Source organism: Henckelia pumila, chromosome 4 (assembly GCF_033568475.1).
Source record: "Henckelia pumila isolate YLH828 chromosome 4, ASM3356847v2, whole genome shotgun sequence".
Lineage (NCBI taxonomy): Eukaryota > Viridiplantae > Streptophyta > Magnoliopsida > Lamiales > Gesneriaceae > Henckelia > Henckelia pumila.
The window spans coordinates 226,468,582-226,490,093 of NC_133123.1; the positions used below are offsets into that span (position 1 = coordinate 226,468,582).

The 21,512-nt window shown below is 32.5% G+C and overlaps 2 protein-coding genes across 2 annotated transcripts; both read left to right on the forward strand.

The window, feature by feature from the left end:
- The first annotated feature begins 306 nt into the window (after nucleotides 1–306).
- LOC140866783 (heat shock 70 kDa protein 18-like) lies at nucleotides 307–2,463 on the forward strand. Its single transcript, XM_073271829.1, has 2 exons — nucleotides 307–585; nucleotides 673–2,463. The coding sequence occupies exons 1-2, from the start codon at nucleotides 372–374 to the stop codon at nucleotides 2,430–2,432; spliced, it is 1,974 nt and encodes a 657-aa protein (XP_073127930.1). The 5' UTR covers nucleotides 307–371; the 3' UTR covers nucleotides 2,433–2,463.
- A 9,770-nt stretch (nucleotides 2,464–12,233) lies between these two features.
- LOC140866786 (heat shock 70 kDa protein 18-like) lies at nucleotides 12,234–14,389 on the forward strand. Its single transcript, XM_073271836.1, has 2 exons — nucleotides 12,234–12,512; nucleotides 12,600–14,389. Exons 1-2 carry the CDS (start codon nucleotides 12,299–12,301, stop codon nucleotides 14,357–14,359), a joined length of 1,974 nt encoding a protein of 657 aa, XP_073127937.1. The 5' UTR covers nucleotides 12,234–12,298; the 3' UTR covers nucleotides 14,360–14,389.
- The last annotated feature ends 7,123 nt before the right edge of the window (nucleotides 14,390–21,512 follow it).

Consider the following 21,512-nt stretch of genomic DNA (forward strand, 5'->3'; position numbering starts at 1 on the left):
TTTGAAAAAGATAAACAATTGTAGGTTGAAAATAAAAATATTTTACAAGAATTTGATATTTTTTTAGCAAGACAAAAAATTGTAGATTGAAAAAAAAAAATTTAAAATTGTTTCTTAATTTAATAGGACGTGTACACCTCAATGTAAGAGTACCATGTATATATAGCATTGTCCAAATTAGTTGAAAAAAAAAAAATTTACTTTCCCGACATAAAAATGTTGTTTTGCTAGAGTCAACACGTAATTACAAAACGTAATGAGTGATTTCGATTGTAAACGCAACTTGCAACCTTTTGGAGACGACTATATATCGTGCAAGTCAACATCCAACAATTTCTTCTTCCGAATTCGTAAAACTCCGATCGAGCAGGATGGCCGGAAAATGCGCAAGAACGGCGATTGGCATTCATCTGGGCACTTCGTATTCATGCGTGGCCGTATGGCAGTGGGGGCGTGTTGAGATCATACCCGACGAACATGGCAACCACACCGTGCCTTGTTATGTATCGTTCACTGAAAAAGAATGCCTCATCGGCGATGCTGCCAAGAATCTAGCCGATATGAACCCCACCAACACTGTTTTTGGTGAGACATTAATTATGATTCCCAATCTTGGAGTATAGTGTTGTGTTGTAATTTGTATTTTGTTTTCTAACATGCTTAATTATGCAGATGCTAACCGGTTGATTGGTCGGAAATTCAGTGACCCATTAGTTCAGTGTGTCCAGAGTGATAAGAAACGCTGGCCTTTCAAGGTCATTTGCGGATCCCAAGATAAACCCATGATTGTGGTTAAACACAAATATCAAGAGAAAGAGTTTACCGCAGAAGATATTTATGCAATTATACTCTGCAAGATTAAGGAGATTGCAGAAGATTTTCTCGGATTCAGAGTAGAAAACGCAGTTATTACTGTACCCGTCTACTTCGACAATTTTCAAAGGCAGGCGACCAAGGATGCCGGAACCATTTCTGGGCTCAACGTCTTGTGTATCCTTGACGAACCTGTTGCTACAGCGGTTGCCTATGGCCTCGACAAAAAGTATATTAACATGGCCCGAAAAAATATACTTGTTTTCCACTTTGGTAGTGGTACCCTCGTGACTCTTCTCACCATTGACAAGACAGAATTTCAGGTCAAGGCTATTGCTGGTAACACCCGACTTGGGGGAGAAAATCTTGACGATAGAATTGTTGACTATTTTGTTCGAGAGTTCAAAAGGAGGCACAAAAAGGACATAACAGACAGCGCCAGAGCATTGAGAAGGTTAAGGAGAGATTGTAAGAAAGCCAAGTGCGATTTATCTTGGACGGCGAAAATAACTATTGGAATCGATTGTTTGTATGACGGAATTGATTTTGACTCTATATTAACACGTGCTAAATTTGAGGATCTCAACATGGATTTGTTCCAGGAATGCATTAACCATGTTGAGGAATGTTTCAAGTGTGCCGGGATGGACAAGGAAAGCGTCCACGATGTGGTGCTTCTTGGTGGATGCACTAGAATCCCAAAGGTACAACAATTGCTTCGAGATTTTTTCAATGGTAAGGAGTTGTGCAAAAGCATTCATCCTAACCAGGCTGTGGTCTATGGTGCTGCAATTCAAGCAGCAAATTTAAGTGGCGAGTCCCCGGTTTTGCTGAATGTCACCCATCTATCTCAGGCAGCAAATATAACTACTGCCGGGGAAATTAGGATGGTTCAAGCCCCTGTTTTGCGGGATGTCACCACCCTTCTACATCGACCACCTGCAAATACAAGTGGTAAAGGAAATGAGAAGGTTCAAGCCCCGGTTTTGCGGGTTGTCACCCTTCTATCGCTTGGTATGCGTATCAATAAGGATGAAATGCTTGTTGTAATACCAAGGAACACTGGCATTCCCGCTAAGAAAGAAGTGCAGAGAAGCACTGATAGGGATAACGAAACCAGTGTGTTGATTGAAGTATATGAGGGTGAAAGGCCTAGAACAAGCGATAACATTCTGCTGGGGACATTGGTTTTGTATGGCATTCCTCCTGCTCCGAGGGGTGTCCCTGAAATACATGTTTGCTTCGAAGTTGATGCTAATGGTATGCTATGTGTGTCCGCCGAAGACAAAACGACCCGCAAGAAAAACAGCATGACAGTTCACAATGTCAAAGACTTGCTATCCAAGGATGAGATTGCGAGGATGTTAGAGGAAGCCGAGAGATTTAAGTTTCAAGATGAGGAGCTCAAAAAGAATTTCGAGTCCATAAATCTTCTGAAAAATTATGTGTATGAAACCAGAGCTAATGTTATGACCAAAAAGCTTGCTTTAGAAAAAATAGAATGCGAGATCAAGTCCGCTATCGAATGGTTGGATGAACACAAAGTTGGGAAAGCAGATGTGTTTGAGGATAAAAAGAGGCAACTGGAGAGCATTTGGGATCATATTACAAAACTATAGTTTAGGATTTATTAGTATATAACTAAGAGAGCTTCATCTGGTGCATTTTCATTTGTCTTTTTTTTTTTTTTTTTTTTTTGGTTTGAATATTTGTATTTTCCTTTTTTGAATAATTATATTATATATATATATATATATATGAATATATAATTTGGCTAATTTTTCCTCTTTTAACTTAAAACTTTGAGGTTGTGTTTGGGTTCATAATTTAATTTGGAGAAAGAGATTTGATTTAGAGAATTGATTTCTAATTACACTCATCTTGCTAGTATTTGAAATCTATCACAATTACTATTGAACTTGTTAGGGGTGATCATTATAGGATTAATAAATAGTTCAGTGTTTGACTCAATTTTAGGAAACAAATAAATTACCTCAGGCCCGTTTAAAGGTACTGTTCATTCTGAAAAACGTATGAATTCTATCCCTTCTGTGAGTTGGTGGTATTTCTAATCCACGTTTGAATAGTACGAAAGATTTTTGAGTTTTTTTTTTCCAATTTTACCCTTGAGAAAATTTGGAAATGGATGGAAAACTTGTAAAATCGCAGATCTCCATTTTGCATTGCATTTCATTTCCAAGCTTTGTAATCGCAGATCTCCATTATTTATATAACGTTAAAATTAATATTCAGATTATTATTACTATTTTCCAATAAATGCATATTTACATTATCATTAAATTTAATGATTTTCTATATTTAATTAATATTTTAGTTATTTTTAAGTTTGAAAAATTGTAAAAATGTAATAATTAATATAATAATAAATAAAATTTATATTATTATTATTATTAATTATTAATATATTATTTATTTAACAGTAATGTTGTAATTGTTACTAATTAAATTTAACATTAAAATTAATATTCAAATTATACATAAAATTTTAGGTATCAAAACAAATTCATATTTATATTATTATTAAATTTATTAATTTCTATTTTTATTAATATTTTTATTATTTTTTGTTTTTTGAATTTAAAATTAATAAAAATTTAATAGTTAATGTAATATTAAAAAATTATATATAATGATAAGTGTAAAAAAATAATTTTTTAGTTTATCATTATCTAAATCTAGATATTAATCATTCAAATCAAACATATCATTATTTAATCAATCTCATCCATTTTCTTCAATAATTCCAATGAATTTTATCCATACATTATCATATCATTTAACCAAACGGAGCACAGAGTACTAACCACATTGAATTAGATTATGGAATTAAAATATATCAATCCGAGCACCACCCGAGACAAGAGAAATGTAGAGAAATATAATTTCCTTTATGTCGATTAAATCTTGAGAAACATTGATTCACCTCATGACCAAGGTAATTTAATTATTCGTTCTATCCATAGAATATTCAGATTTTAACACTAATTGTATATAAAGATAAATTTCGCATGAGGAAAGCAGTACCATTTGTTGGGTCATGTAATAGTTGAAACTGCAAAGAGATAATAATGGAAAGGTGGTGTTTAGCTGTTAGTTAGATTGTTTAAAATATTTGAATTGTATCCTTAATACCAGTTATAACTTTTTTGAGATAAAGAGGCAATCTTTAGACCAAACAATCAGTATACGATACAAGGTTATTTGTTCAATACTTATTGTAAGGAAAAATAATTTTTTTGGTCCATTAACTTGTTCATATTTTGGTTTTGGTCCATTAACTTTTCCGATTTAGGTTTAGGTACACTAACTTTGCATTTTCAGTGTTTTTGGTCCAATTGCATATATGTCAACTTTTGATTGGTCCAAAATGATAACGTGGACCAATCCGAAGCTGACACGTATGCAGTTGGACCAAAAAACATTGAAAATGTAAAGTTAGTGTACCAAAATCCACATCGAAAAAGTTAATAGATCAAAACCCAAAAGAGGTAAAGTTATTGAACCAAAAAACTTATTTTTCTCTTATATTGTAATGAGTGTGATACAATGTCACATGTTCCATGTTTTTTTTTTTTTTTTATATTGTAATGTTATTATGGAGAGACGGATTGTCGAGATGCAATAATAATCTCTTTCTTATTTTTGTATGGAAACAAAAGAAATTTCCAAGTGGGATATGTGCTCGCATGTTTTCCGCATGTTTTCCAACATAAATTAATGGTTGAGGATGGCTGCAACGCTAGGTTTTTAAAATTAAAAAAAAAAAAGTTGAACCTGCAGGCTGCTCGAGTTGTAGCCTGCAGGTTCTACACTGTACATTTGTAATTATTATTTTTTTTTAAATTTAATTTGTATTGGGATGTTTGGTTAAACTTATTTAAAAAAGCTTATAAGTTTTTAGATATTAAAAGTTGTTTTACGAGCTTATAAGCTATTAGAACTTATTTTAAAAATAAGATGTTAAAGTGTTTGGATAAATTTATTTTAAATAACTTAAAGATGTTGATGTGTTTGGTATTATAAGATCTTTTTATCGTCGAAATTATCAAAAAGGATATAATTATATTAAAATAATGTTTCGAGTTATACATATATGAAAATAGTTTTAGAATAAACGTATATTAAAAAATAAAATTGTTATAATATTTTATTTTAGAAAATTTATGTGATTTTGAATTTTTTTAAAAATAATATTTAATATTTAATTGGTAGAGGATATGATGGAGATTTATTAAAATATTTAAGGATATTTTAAGAAGATAGAATGTTAAAATAATATCTTTTTAAAAAAAGTACTTCACCCCTTACTTTTTTAAAAACATCTTATAAGCTGTCAAACAACTTATTTTGACAACTTATAAGCTATTTTTAAAAAAAATTACCAAATAAATATTTAGAGCTTAAAAGCTGTGCCAAACACCCTCATCAAAAATGCATGGGGCATGGGAACCATGCAATTGATTTTTGTTAAAATATATATATATGATTTTTTAATTATATTTAAATAAATAAAATAATAAAATATAATTAATCTAATTACTTTACATTAATTTACGTAATCATTTAAAAATATTAAAAACATAATTACTCAAAGATAATGAAGTGCATAAAAAATTAAAATTTAATTTATTAAATAATCTTACATATTTAATATTATTTAACATAAAATTATTTTTATTATTTTATAAAATTTAAATTACAATTTAAGTAATAAATAATAATAATAATAATATAATATGTGTATAAATGATTAGTGGGACCCGTAAAAAAGTTATTTTTTGGGTTTTGAAATGTGAAAAAAAATTATAAAAATTTTGTTTTGAGATGAGAATGATGTGTTATGATGAATTTCATGATGAAGTTAAGATTTTTGGTTCAGAACTGCGAGTACCTAAAAGTCTCAAATCGGAAACAAATTCAAGAATCAATCTATACAAGTTCCTTCTTTGTTATTTTGGTATGGAAACAAAAGAAAGTTCCAAGTCGGTATTATTAATTTCTACAATATTTATTTTATATGGACACAATTTAAGAATTTATTGCGAAGGAAAGAAAGTCTTTGTCCACGGCCCTAGCTACAATCTGTATATTATATCAACTACTACTCAAACTCTCATTTATTTGCTGGGCATTTATATAGGTTGGTAGGAAGAACTTCTTACAAAGATTGTAAGGGAATAGAGGTTGCACATAAATAGTGTGAGGTGTTGCCATAAAGTGTTGAAAACATTTTCAATAACATCTTGAGTAATTTGCAGCGGAATATAATTTAAGCGTGAATAAAATAAACAAGCAACCAAATAAATAGACTCAAATGATTTAAGTAAGAGTATAAAATATCCTTGCAGCGCCTCAGGGCAAAGCTTTCACTAAAAAATAAATCAAAGAGTTTTACAAATCCAAAAACTAGTGATTAATTATTGTAAAAATCAATTTTCTCCAACATATGAGAAAATAAACCACAAAAAACATCTCCTAAAATTCTATACGAAATAAAATAAATAAACCAAAACACGGAGATGAATCCTTGAGGCCGAAACTCGACTAGAACACTTCAATGTTTGATCTTCGATCTTCACGTGTTCTCCAAGGCTTCAAGGTTACACGACCAAACCAGATTTTTTAAATCTTTCTCAACGTATGTGAAGTGAATCTCAATTGGTCGTACGTTCTCTCTAGGTTCGTCTCTCTTTTCCCTTGTTGCACGTCCATCTCCTTAAATAGCACAAAAATCCTTCTTCAACATGTTTTTTTTTGTAGGCGTAGGATTTTTTTGATTTGATCATATCAAATCTACACAAATAAAGAAGAATATACATTAGATATGATATGATAACAATATCTCAAATCAACTTACCTAATGAATTAAATAACTTATATAAAAGTTATTTCATGTCCAAGAAAGGCAAAAGATATTTAATAAAATCTTTTTCAAAACTTGAAAAATTTTAGAAATAAAATATTCCTTTCAATCTCCCCCTTTTTTCTTTCTGGACAAAATACATTCAATTCAATAACAAATCAACTTAACTCCCTCTGAATACTAAAACAGATTCTCCCCCTAAGTTTAAGCAGAGGTGCTGTCACAAGATATCGGCAACATCTAGCTACAACACTTCAGAACAATAAGCAGATGTAAAGGAGAACCAAACAAGATATCAGATCAGACACACAAAAACAATTCTGATTACTAGAGCAAAAACAACTTAAAAAACTAATCAGCAAAAAACAAACTAATAAACAATAAACCAACGAAAAAAACTAGAATTGATTGCTCTCAGATGAGCCATCATCGGTAGTATCTTTTTCTTGCTCATCAGTAGCATCTGTTTCTTCTCCCCCTTTTTGTTCAGAAGGGCCAGCTCCACTGAGTAGTGATTTGTAGTGAGCCTTTAACCCTTCATAATAGGCTAGATCTGCCTTAGCCTGTTCAATATTCTGCTCAGCATTCAAAAATTGAGCTTGAAAATGCAGTATCCTAATTCTGAGCAGCAGAGAGAGGTACAAAAATGGCAGTGGCAGATGGGGTGTTGGAAACATCTACCACAACATTTTCAGCAACACCTGTTTCTGACCAAGGAAGATCTAACTTCCTATTCCATTTTAGCAGTGCATGTGCGATTTTCAGCACTTCCCCAGGCTCAGTAAGTAGTTCATCATCATCCTTCTCGATGTCCTGAGATAGTAACATAGAATATATCAAGGAAGGATATGGTAACTTTAGTGTTGGTTGAGCACAGTCTGCAAAGGCCAGGACCGTGTCAAACACCAGTCGGCCATAGTTGAATGCAATGTCAGTTCCAATAGCATACAAGACAGGAGCTTGATGCTTGGTAACCACAGTAGAATTCCCGAAAGGTGTCCAGGTCTTCACAGCCGTTTTGTGTAGAACAGAGTATAAAGAGGTGCCAAGCAGCTAGCTTATGCGGATGAGCTGAAAAACTTGTAACAAGTCCACCTGTAATGACAGAGGTCATTGAATCCAGAGTAGGTAGAGAAGCATCATCACTTGCTGGTGTATGAAGAAAACCATTAATCACAATAGTCCTGAACGAGAAAAGTTGCCCTCGCACATACACTCTTCCATACTTCATGTATCTTGGATCCTTCACAGATTCAGTTAGGTTGCAATAGAACTCCCGCACGAGTTCCCTGCAGTACGGTCCAGCAGTAGTAATAGTGGCAAGCAAGTTTCTCTCCTCAAAAAATCTGACCATGTTCTGAGCTCCGTAGCTCTCTACATCAATATTGTGTTCCTCAAGGAACTCACGGTCAGCATACTTATCCCAGCAATCAGCAATCTTCTTGGAATAAAAGGCAAAAGAGTAGGAAGAATTTACCCGATATTCTTCACCCAAGGTGTTGTCCAGGGTGTCGGCAACTCCTTCCTCAGCATTTTCTTCTTCTTACTCAGAGTCATCAGAATCTGACTCTTCTTCCAATTTTTTCTCAACATCTGAGTCTTCACTCGAGTCAGTGCTGGAACTATCAGAGGAATGTGGGCGATTGTCTTCGAATTCCTGTAGCATTTCCTCGTCTGGTTCATCATCAGATTCATGTATAGGTGCAGTAGTAGAAATAGTAGGTTTCTTGCTTTTGGAATTCTTCATCCCAACCAAAAACTTGGCTATAAAATCCTGTTCATCATCAGAGAAAACAAGAGGAGCAGCAGTTGATGGTTCCTCAACAGTAGGAATAGATGCAGATGCATCTTTCTCAATATCAGTAGCAACCGATGGAGTTTTTGACTCTGTGGAATCTTCATCAGAGGAATCACCTGCTGATTTGCGTTCAGCAGCAAACGGAACCGGAATAGCTTCTCGAGAAGGTTTCTAGGTACTCGATTTTCTCCTTTTTTGGCGTACTAGCTTGAAATCTTCATCAGCGCTTTCATCTCCAGAGGTAAACTCAGTGTCCACCAGAGATGGTCTTGATGGTTGTCCTTTTCCACGGAATCTTTTGGAGGCGGTGTAGTCAGGATTGTATCCCGCCTGCATTTTGGAGCGACGGGTCAAGGGTTTCGAGGGGAATACTTTGTTCAAAACAGCAATGTCTGGTAGGTTTTGCACATCAAGGGCATTAACAGGCTCTCCTGGAGCGATGGAGTCCAGGGGCACATGTTCTTAAATAATTGGAATCAAATCTTGATCGGACAGAGGATGTGGTGACGGAGGTGTTGTGACACCTGCAATATCATCCTCTGTATACCCCATTTCAGATCGAATATCGTGAGAATCAAATCCCTTTTCTACCATTTAAAATTTTCTGGAGTGAAAAATTGAAGGAAAAATTTAGGGCACTTGAGAAACAGGAAGCAATGAAACAAGCCCCTGACCAGGACTGGCTCGATCCAAGCCCCTGCAGGGCTCGGCCAAGGCCCCTAAACCCGACAGAAGTCATTGCTCGCTTATCTGCTGTCATGGCCAAAACCCGCATGGCTCCAGCCCTTCCAGCCGAGAACCACCTAGCCAAAACTAACCCTAAGGACCCTAGCTCGAACCTTAAACCGATGGTTAGCTCCTCGAACAGCCCATGGATCAAAATCATGCATAAATAAGCCAACATGTAAATAAAACGTGAATGCTTGGCATGAACATGAAGATTTTTATTCTAAAACCACATACACATGCAACATCAAATCTTTTATGCATAAATCAGTGTATAATGATTTAAATGGTGTTCAAGAATGGATTCGAAACGTGCCTTTGCGATTTAATCGCTCGAATATACGTTATCGACGCGTAGATTGATTTTCGGGACGAACGATACGTCAAACTCTTGATTTTTCTTCAAGTTAATCGTGCTGTGTGTGCTGTGAAGTGGAGGAGGTTTCTAATGGATGATGGAGGCGGCTCTAAGGTGAGTTTACGTAAGGTAAGAGGTAGGTGGATTAAGGTAGAAAATCTTAGGATAATATTTTGAGTAGTCTAGGTAAAATATTTAAATAAATACTTTGGATAGATAATTACTATAATTTAACCTTTAAAAAAATACATGATAATTTTCTCAGAACTTAATAATCTCGAAATAATAAAATAGGAGATTTTTAAAGGTTAATAAAATTTATTAAAATGACTTATTTTGGGTAAAAAAAGGACATCTAAATATACATATATATAAATACCATAATTTTCTTCAAAAAAATTTCTCAACATGGTGTAGCACAATCTTCAAGAGAACAACTCAAAAGAAAAACATTCGTATTGATAACGCAGGGCCGTCTCCAGAAAATTAGAGGCCCTAGGCTAACTTAAGGTCAATATATTTTTTTTTGTAAAATATAAAATATTACTTACGAACGGATAATAAAATGAACATAATGATCAACAACATCTAATTTAATATACCAATATACCACGTAAATTACTTTTTCCCGTCATAATTGATCACAATGCGAATCTAAAAAAAACAAATAAAAAATAATTTAAATGTTAACAAAGATTGATTGTTGATATGAGATTTAAAGCACCAACCGCAATACACAAATATACAATAAAAATCAAATTCACTAAAAACACGGCATGATAATTTACTCAATTTGAGATAACTCACTTGAATGAAACAATTTAACGAAAAAAAGAACTTTATATCTAAGAATTTTTTTTTTGTACGTAGAGAAAGGGGAGGAGCAAAAACACAAAAAATGACAATGTTTAATATTTTTAAACAAATCATTAGAGGCCCATCCTATCTAGGATTTTGAATAAAAAATTAAAAAAACAGACATATATAGAATATTTATATATACTATACATACAATATAAGATATTTTAAAAAATTTTGAGGCCCCACTTAGATAGCCGCCTAAGTGGCCTCCCCTAGGATCGGCTCTACGTGTTATAAATTTAACGAGAAAAGATATACAAGAAGAAAGAAATTAGTTCTAAGAATGATTTAAAACTATCTAATTCAAAATTAAGAACTTTTATTTTTTAACATTTCGTCATATTTCTTTATAGAACTCATACGACACCGACAAATTCTAACAAGACATCTAAAAAACTTGAATGACATGCTAACTTATTCGATACGACGTAATAAATTGAATCAAAATGTATACTCAAAAAAATAAAATAAAATAAAATTTAGTGTAACATAATTAAACTTGAAAATATACTAAAAATAAAATGGACAATGCTATATGTACATAGATTCTTAAATAGAGGCGTACACGCCCTATTAAATTAGAAAATAATTTCATATTCTTTTAAAATTTCTTTTTTTTTCAACCCACAATTTTTTGTCTTACCCAAAAATTTTTTTAAGAAAATATTATTATTTTTTATTACTTACTTGTAGAATTAATTTTACCTTAGTTCCACAAAATAATTATTTTATAAAATTTTAAAATATAATTATTAATTGAGTTAAAAAATAATAATTTTCTATTTTCTTATAGAAAATATATTTTTAAATTTTTAAAATTAAAATTAAAATTAAAATTTCAAATTTAAATTATATATAAGCGAGATTTATTATTATATATTTAAATTTATTATGGATAAAATATATATTTAAACTAAAATTTATTTAATATTATTATGTGTAATAATTAATTATTTTGTTAAAAACAAAATAAAAAATCAAATCATATAGGTTTATGTTGATCGTGTTAGTCGAGTTCGAGTCGATCACTATTGATTTATTCGGATTTGGTTTGAAAAATTTATAAAATGTTTTTGTACTTATTTCTAGAATTAAGAAATAATTACTATATTTTTATATATTTTATGTTTAAAAAAAATATTGTATATTGTGTCATAGATTTTTTGTAATAATTATTTTGTAAAACATTAATTTTTAAAAATAATTTTTATTGTGTGTAGTAAGTTTATTTTAAATTTTGTATACTTGGACTTTCAAATTTAAGTTATATAGAACTATATAAGTTAGATTTTGTTATCATGTAGTTAAATCAAAATATATTAATATATTATTATGTGTATTTAATTATATTGTTAAATATTTTTAAAAAAATCAACCTTAATCCGATACTAACTGATCAACTTGGGTCGGGTTCAATTTTGACACTCCAAAAATTTTACAATAAATAATTAAATTAATAATAATATTTTCGTTAAGAGTTTTTTTTTTGAAAAAGATAAACAATTGTAGGTTGAAAATAAAAATATTTTACAAGAATTTGATATATTTTTTTAGCAAGACAAAAAATTGTAGATTGAAAAAAAAAAATTTAAAATTGTTTCTTAATTTAATAGGACGTGTACACCTCAATGTAAGAGTACCATGTATATATAGCATTGTCCAAATTAGTTGAAAAAAAAAAAATTTACTTTCCCGACATAAAAATGTTGTTTTGCTAGAGTCAACACGTAATTACAAAACGTAATGAGTGATTTCGATTGTAAACGCAACTTGCAACCTTTTGGAGACGACTATATATCGTGCAAGTCAACATCCAACAATTTCTTCTTCCGAATTCGTAAAACTCCGATCGAGCAGGATGGCCGGAAAATGCGCAAGAACGGCGATTGGCATTCATCTGGGCACTTCGTATTCATGCGTGGCCGTATGGCAGTGGGGGCGTGTTGAGATCATACCCGACGAACATGGCAACCACACCGTGCCTTGTTATGTATCGTTCACTGAAAAAGAATGCCTCATCGGCGATGCTGCCAAGAATCTAGCCGATATGAACCCCACCAACACTGTTTTTGGTGAGACATTAATTATGATTCCCAATCTTGGAGTATAGTGTTGTGTTGTAATTTGTATTTTGTTTTCTAACATGCTTAATTATGCAGATGCTAACCGGTTGATTGGTCGGAAATTCAGTGACCCATTAGTTCAGTGTGTCCAGAGTGATAAGAAACGCTGGCCTTTCAAGGTCATTTGCGGATCCCAAGATAAACCCATGATTGTGGTTAAACACAAATATCAAGAGAAAGAGTTTACCGCAGAAGATATTTATGCAATTATACTCTGCAAGATTAAGGAGATTGCAGAAGATTTTCTCGGATTCAGAGTAGAAAACGCAGTTATTACTGTACCCGTCTACTTCGACAATTTTCAAAGGCAGGCGACCAAGGATGCCGGAACCATTTCTGGGCTCAACGTCTTGTGTATCCTTGACGAACCTGTTGCTACAGCGGTTGCCTATGGCCTCGACAAAAAGTATATTAACATGGCCCGAAAAAATATACTTGTTTTCCACTTTGGTAGTGGTACCCTCGTGACTCTTCTCACCATTGACAAGACAGAATTTCAGGTCAAGGCTATTGCTGGTAACACCCGACTTGGGGGAGAAAATCTTGACGATAGAATTGTTGACTATTTTGTTCGAGAGTTCAAAAGGAGGCACAAAAAGGACATAACAGACAGCGCCAGAGCATTGAGAAGGTTAAGGAGAGATTGTAAGAAAGCCAAGTGCGATTTATCTTGGACGGCGAAAATAACTATTGGAATCGATTGTTTGTATGACGGAATTGATTTTGACTCTATATTAACACGTGCTAAATTTGAGGATCTCAACATGGATTTGTTCCAGGAATGCATTAACCATGTTGAGGAATGTTTCAAGTGTGCCGGGATGGACAAGGAAAGCGTCCACGATGTGGTGCTTCTTGGTGGATGCACTAGAATCCCAAAGGTACAACAATTGCTTCGAGATTTTTTCAATGGTAAGGAGTTGTGCAAAAGCATTCATCCTAACCAGGCTGTGGTCTATGGTGCTGCAATTCAAGCAGCAAATTTAAGTGGCGAGTCCCCGGTTTTGCTGAATGTCACCCATCTATCTCAGGCAGCAAATATAACTACTGCCGGGGAAATTAGGATGGTTCAAGCCCCTGTTTTGCGGGATGTCACCACCCTTCTACATCGACCACCTGCAAATACAAGTGGTAAAGGAAATGAGAAGGTTCAAGCCCCGGTTTTGCGGGTTGTCACCCTTCTATCGCTTGGTATGCGTATCAATAAGGATGAAATGCTTGTTGTAATACCAAGGAACACTGGCATTCCCGCTAAGAAAGAAGTGCAGAGAAGCACTGATAGGGATAACGAAACCAGTGTGTTGATTGAAGTATATGAGGGTGAAAGGCCTAGAACAAGCGATAACATTCTGCTGGGGACATTGGTTTTGTATGGCATTCCTCCTGCTCCGAGGGGTGTCCCTGAAATACATGTTTGCTTCGAAGTTGATGCTAATGGTATGCTATGTGTGTCCGCCGAAGACAAAACGACCCGCAAGAAAAACAGCATGACAGTTCACAATGTCAAAGACTTGCTATCCAAGGATGAGATTGCGAGGATGTTAGAGGAAGCCGAGAGATTTAAGTTTCAAGATGAGGAGCTCAAAAAGAATTTCGAGTCCATAAATCTTCTGAAAAATTATGTGTATGAAACCAGAGCTAATGTTATGACCAAAAAGCTTGCTTTAGAAAAAATAGAATGCGAGATCAAGTCCGCTATCGAATGGTTGGATGAACACAAAGTTGGGAAAGCAGATGTGTTTGAGGATAAAAAGAGGCAACTGGAGAGCATTTGGGATCATATTACAAAACTATAGTTTAGGATTTATTAGTATATAACTAAGAGAGCTTCATCTGGTGCATTTTCATTTGTCTTTTTTTTTTTTTTTTTTTTTTTGGTTTGAATATTTGTATTTTCCTTTTTTGAATAATTATATTATATATATATATATATATATATGAATATATAATTTGGCTAATTTTTCCTCTTTTAACTTAAAACTTTGAGGTTGTGTTTGGGTTCATAATTTAATTTGGAGAAAGAGATTTGATTTAGAGAATTGATTTCTAATTACACTCATCTTGCTAGTATTTGAAATCTATCACAATTACTATTGAACTTGTTAGGGGTGATCATTATAGGATTAATAAATAGTTCAGTGTTTGACTCAATTTTAGGAAACAAATAAATTACCTCAGGCCCGTTTAAAGGTACTGTTCATTCTGAAAAACGTATGAATTCTATCCCTTCTGTGAGTTGGTGGTATTTCTAATCCACGTTTGAATAGTACGAAAGATTTTTGAGTTTTTTTTTTCCAATTTTACCCTTGAGAAAATTTGGAAATGGATGGAAAACTTGTAAAATCGCAGATCTCCATTTTGCATTGCATTTCATTTCCAAGCTTTGTAATCGCAGATCTCCATTATTTATATAACGTTAAAATTAATATTCAGATTATTATTACTATTTTCCAATAAATGCATATTTACATTATCATTAAATTTAATGATTTTCTATATTTAATTAATATTTTAGTTATTTTTAAGTTTGAAAAATTGTAAAAATGTAATAATTAATATAATAATAAATAAAATTTATATTATTATTATTATTATTAATTATTAATATATTATTTATTTAACAGTAATGTTGTAATTGTTACTAATTAAATTTAACATTAAAATTAATATTCAAATTATACATAAAATTTTAGGTATCAAAACAAATTCATATTTATATTATTATTAAATTTATTAATTTCTATTTTTATTAATATTTTTATTATTTTTTGTTTTTTGAATTTAAAATTAATAAAAATTTAATAGTTAATGTAATATTAAAAAAATTTATATATAATGATAAGTGTAAAAAAATAATTTTTTAGTTTATCATTATCTAAATCTAGATATTAATCATTCAAATCAAACATATCATTATTTAATCAATCTCATCCATTTTCTTCAATAATTCCAATGAATTTTATCCATACATTATCATATCATTTAACCAAACGGAGCACAGAGTACTAACCACATTGAATTAGATTATGGAATTAAAATATATCAATCCGAGCACCACCCGAGACAAGAGAAATGTAGAGAAATATAATTTCCTTTATGTCGATTAAATCTTGAGAAACATTGATTCACCTCATGACCAAGGTAATTTAATTATTCGTTCTATCCATAGAATATTCAGATTTTAACACTAATTGTATATAAAGATAAATTTCGCATGAGGAAAGCAGTACCATTTGTTGGGTCATGTAATAGTTGAAACTGCAAAGAGATAATAATGGAAAGGTGGTGTTTAGCTGTTAGTTAGATTGTTTAAAATATTTGAATTGTATCCTTAATACCAGTTATAACTTTTTTGAGATAAAGAGGCAATCTTTAGACCAAACAATCAGTATACGATACAAGGTTATTTGTTCAATACTTATTGTAAGGAAAAATAATTTTTTTGGTCCATTAACTTGTTCATATTTTGGTTTTGGTCCATTAACTTTTCCGATTTAGGTTTAGGTACACTAACTTTGCATTTTCAGTGTTTTTGGTCCAATTGCATATATGTCAACTTTTGATTGGTCCAAAATGATAACGTGGACCAATCCGAAGCTGACACGTATGCAGTTGGACCAAAAAACATTGAAAATGTAAAGTTAGTGTACCAAAATCCACATCGAAAAAGTTAATAGATCAAAACCCAAAAGAGGTAAAGTTATTGAACCAAAAAACTTATTTTTCTCTTATATTGTAATGAGTGTGATACAATGTCACATGTTCCATGTTTTTTTTTTTTTTTATATTGTAATGTTATTATGGAGAGACGGATTGTCGAGATGCAATAATAATCTCTTTCTTATTTTTGTATGGAAACAAAAGAAATTTCCAAGTGGGATATGTGCTCGCATGTTTTCCGCATGTTTTCCAACATAAATTAATGGTTGAGGATGGCTGCAACGCTAGGTTTTTAAAATTAAAAAAAAAAAGTTGAACCTGCAGGCTGCTCGAGTTGTAGCCTGCAGGTTCTACACTGTACATTTGTAATTATTATTTTTTTTTAAATTTAATTTGTATTGGGATGTTTGGTTAAACTTATTTAAAAAAGCTTATAAGTTTTTAGATATTAAAAGTTGTTTTACGAGCTTATAAGCTATTAGAACTTATTTTAAAAATAAGATGTTAAAGTGTTTGGATAAATTTATTTTAAATAACTTAAAGATGTTGATGTGTTTGGTATTATAAGATCTTTTTATCGTCGAAATTATCAAAAAGGATATAATTATATTAAAATAATGTTTCGAGTTATACATATATGAAAATAGTTTTAGAATAAACGTATATTAAAAAATAAAATTGTTATAATATTTTATTTTAGAAAATTTATGTGATTTTGAATTTTTTTAAAAAATATTTAATATTTAATTGGTAGAGGATATGATGGAGATTTATTAAAATATTTAAGGATATTTTAAGAAGATAGAATGTTAAAATAATATCTTTTTAAAAAAAGTACTTCACCCCTTACTTTTTTAAAAACATCTTATAAGCTGTCAAACAACTTATTTTGACAACTTATAAGCTATTTTTAAAAAAAATTACCAAATAAATATTTAGAGCTTAAAAGCTGTGCCAAACACCCTCATCAAAAATGCATGGGGCATGGGAACCATGCAATTGATTTTTGTTAAAATATATATATATGATTTTTTAATTATATTTAAATAAATAAAATAATAAAATATAATTAATCTAATTACTTTACATTAATTTACGTAATCATTTAAAAATATTAAAAACATAATTACTCAAAGATAATGAAGTGCATAAAAAATTAAAATTTAATTTATTAAATAATCTTACATATTTAATATTATTTAACATAAAATTATTTTTATTATTTTATAAAATTTAAATTACAATTTAAGTAATAAATAATAATAATAATAATATAATATGTGTATAAATGATTAGTGGGACCCGTAAAGAAGTTATTTTTTGGGTTTTGAAATGTGAAAAAAAATTATAAAAATTTTGTTTTGAGATGAGAATGATGTGTTATGATGAATTTCATGATGAAGTTAAGATTTTTGGTTCAGAACTGCGAGTACCTAAAAGTCTCAAATCGGAAACAAATTCAAGAATCAATCTATACAAGTTCCTTCTTTGTTATTTTGGTATGGAAACAAAAGAAAGTTCCAAGTCGGTATTATTAATTTCTACAATATTTATTTTATATGGACACAATTTAAGAATTTATTGCGAAGGAAAGAAAGTCTTTGTCCACGGCCCTAGCTACAATCTGTATATTATATCAACTACTACTCAAACTCTCATTTATTTGCTGGGCATTTATAGGTTGGTAGGAAGAACTTCTTACAAAGATTGTAAGGGAATAGAGGTTGCACATAAATAGTGTGAGGTGTTGCCATAAAGTGTTGAAAACATTTTCAATAACATCTTGAGTAATTTGCAGCGGAATATAATTTAAGCGTGAATAAAATAAACAAGCAACCAAATAAATAGACTCAAATGATTTAAGTAAGAGTATAAAATATCCTTGCAGCGCCTCAGGGCAAAGCTTTCACTAAAAAATAAATCAAAGAGTTTTACAAATCCAAAAACTAGTGATTAATTATTGTAAAAATCAATTTTCTCCAACATATGAGAAAATAAACCACAAAAAACATCTCCTAAAATTCTATACGAAATAAAATAAATAAACCAAAACACGGAGATGAATCCTTGAGGCCGAAACTCGACTAGAACACTTCAATGTTTGATCTTCGATCTTCACGTGTTCTCCAAGGCTTCAAGGTTACACGACCAAACCAGATTTTTTAAATCTTTCTCAACGTATGTGAAGTGAATCTCAATTGGTCGTACGTTCTCTCTAGGTTCGTCTCTCTTTTCCCTTGTTGCACGTCCATCTCCTTAAATAGCACAAAAATCCTTCTTCAACATGTTTTTTTTTGTAGGCGTAGGATTTTTTTGATTTGATCATATCAAATCTACACAAATAAAGAAGAATATACATTAGATATGATATGATAACAATATCTCAAATCAACTTACCTAATGAATTAAATAACTTATATAAAAGTTATTTCATGTCCAAGAAAGGCAAAAGATATTTAATAAAATCTTTTTCAAAACTTGAAAAATTTTAGAAATAAAATATTCCTTTCAATCTCCCCCTTTTTTCTTTCTGGACAAAATACATTCAATTCAATAACAAATCAACTTAACTCCCTCTGAATACTAAAACAGATTCTCCCCCTAAGTTTAAGCAGAGGTGCTGTCACAAGATATCGGCAACATCTAGCTACAACACTTCAGAACAATAAGCAGATGTAAAGGAGAACCAAACAAGATATCAGATCAGACACACAAAAACAATTCTGATTACTAGAGCAAAAACAACTTAAAAAACTAATCAGCAAAAAACAAACTAATAAACAATAAACCAACGAAAAAAACTAGAATTGATTGCTCTCAGATGAGCCATCATCGGTAGTATCTTTTTCTTGCTCATCAGTAGCATCTGTTTCTTCTCCCCCTTTTTGTTCAGAAGGGCCAGCTCCACTGAGTAGTGATTTGTAGTGAGCCTTTAACCCTTCATAATAGGCTAGATCTGCCTTAGCCTGTTCAATATTCTGCTCAGCATTCAAAAATTGAGCTTGAAAATGCAGTATCCTAATTCTGAGCAGCAGAGAGGTACAAAAATGGCAGTGGCAGATGGGGTGTTGGAAACATCTACCACAACATTTTCAGCAACACCTGTTTCTGACCAAGGAAGATCTAACTTCCTATTCCATTTTAGCAGTGCATGTGCGATTTTCAGCACTTCCCCAGGCTCAGTAAGTAGTTCATCATCATCCTTCTCGATGTCCTGAGATAGTAACATAGAATATATCAAGGAAGGATATGGTAACTTTAGTGTTGGTTGAGCACAGTCTGCAAAGGCCAGGACCGTGTCAAACACCAGTCGGCCATAGTTGAATGCAATGTCAGTTCCAATAGCATACAAGACAGGAGCTTGATGCTTGGTAACCACAGTAGAATTCCCGAAAGGTGTCCAGGTCTTCACAGCCGTTTTGTGTAGAACAGAGTATAAAGAGGTGCCAAGCAGCTAGCTTATGCGGATGAGCTGAAAAACTTGTAACAAGTCCACCTGTAATGACAGAGGTCATTGAATCCAGAGTAGGTAGAGAAGCATCATCACTTGCTGGTGTATGAAGAAAACCATTAATCACAATAGTCCTGAACGAGAAAAGTTGCCCTCGCACATACACTCTTCCCTACTTCATGTATCTTGGATCCTTCACAGATTCAGTTAGGTTGCAATAGAACTCCCGCACGAGTTCCCTGCAGTACGGTCCAGCAGTAGTAATAGTGGCAAGCAAGTTTCTCTCCTCAAAAAATCTGACCATGTTCTGAGCTCCGTAGCTCTCTACATCAATATTGTGTTCCTCAAGGAACTCACGGTCAGCATACTTATCCCAGCAATCAGCAATCTTCTTGGAATAAAAGGCAAAAGAGTAGGAAGAATTTACCCGATATTCTTCACCCAAGGTGTTGTCCAGGGTGTCGGCAACTCCTTCCTCAGCATTTTCTTCTTCTTACTCAGAGTCATCAGAATCTGACTCTTCTTCCAATTTTTTCTCAACATCTGAGTCTTCACTCGAGTCAGTGCTGGAACTATCAGAGGAATGTGGGCGATTGTCTTCGAATTCCTGTAGCATTTCCTCGTCTGGTTCATCATCAGATTCATGTATAGGTGCAGTAGTAGAAATAGTAGGTTTCTTGCTTTTGGAATTCTTCATCCCAACCAAAAACTTGGCTATAAAATCCTGTTCATCATCAGAGAAAACAAGAGGAGCAGTTGATGGTTCCTCAACAGTAGGAATAGATGCAGATGCATCTTTCTCAATATCAGTAGCAACCGATGGAGTTTTTGACTCTGTGGAATCTTCATCAGAGGAATCACCTGCTGATTTGCGTTCAGCAGCAAACGGAACCGGAATAGCTTCTCGAGAAGGTTTCTAGGTACTCGATTTTCTCCTTTTTTGGCGTACTAGCTTGAAATCTTCATCAGCGCTTTCATCTCCAGAGGTAAACTCAGTGTCCACCAGAGATGGTCTTGATGGTTGTCCTTTTCCACGGAATCTTTTGGAGGCGGTGTAGTCAGGATTGTATCCCGCCTGCATTTTGGAGCGACGGGTCAAGGGTTTCGAGGGGAATACTTTGTTCAAAACAGCAATGTCTGGTAGGTTTTGCACATCAAGGGCATTAACAGGCTCTCCTGGAGCGATGGAGTCCAGGGGCACATGTTCTTAAATAATTGGAATCAAATCTTGATCGGACAGAGGATGTGGTGACGGAGGTGTTGTGACACCTGCAATATCATCCTCTGTATACCCCATTTCAGATCGAATATCGTGAGAATCAAATCCCTTTTCTACCATTTAAAATTTTCTGGAGTGAAAAATTGAAGGAAAAATTTAGGGCACTTGAGAAACAGGAAGCAATGAAAATAAGGAGGTGCGAGGAAAGAAACAAGGAAATACTGTATTTCCACAAACAAATACAAAACCAAATATATATCACACACACATCCTTTCCTATTCTCACTCGAATAACAGCCCCTCTAACGGTAACAAAATCCCAACGGTAACTCTCCAAAATGGTAAAAAATCGATTTAAATTAGGAAACAAATCTCTTCGATTTTCACCGATAATCTAGGCCCAAATATTTCACCAAAAATTTTCAAATTAAACTCCTCATCAGAATATAACACCACTTAAACAAAATCCAATCCCTTTCAAATTCAAAAATTCAGTGGATAGGTGATAAGTGCATTTTGTATGCATTAGTTCGTGATATTTTTATGTTTATTTTGTGTGCATTCATATTATTTTGTGTGCATTCAGATGAAGAACCCGATGAAAAGATGCTCCAGGAAT

Coding starts and splice junctions, on each gene's coding strand:
- LOC140866783 (XM_073271829.1), top strand. CDS start 372: ATGGCCGGAAAATGCGCAAGAACGGCGATTGGCATTCATCTGGGCACT. Junction 586..672: donor CCCCACCAACACTGTTTTTG/GTGAGACATTAA, acceptor TTAATTATGCAG/ATGCTAACCGGTTGATTGGT.
- LOC140866786 (XM_073271836.1), top strand. CDS start 12,299: ATGGCCGGAAAATGCGCAAGAACGGCGATTGGCATTCATCTGGGCACT. Junction 12,513..12,599: donor CCCCACCAACACTGTTTTTG/GTGAGACATTAA, acceptor TTAATTATGCAG/ATGCTAACCGGTTGATTGGT.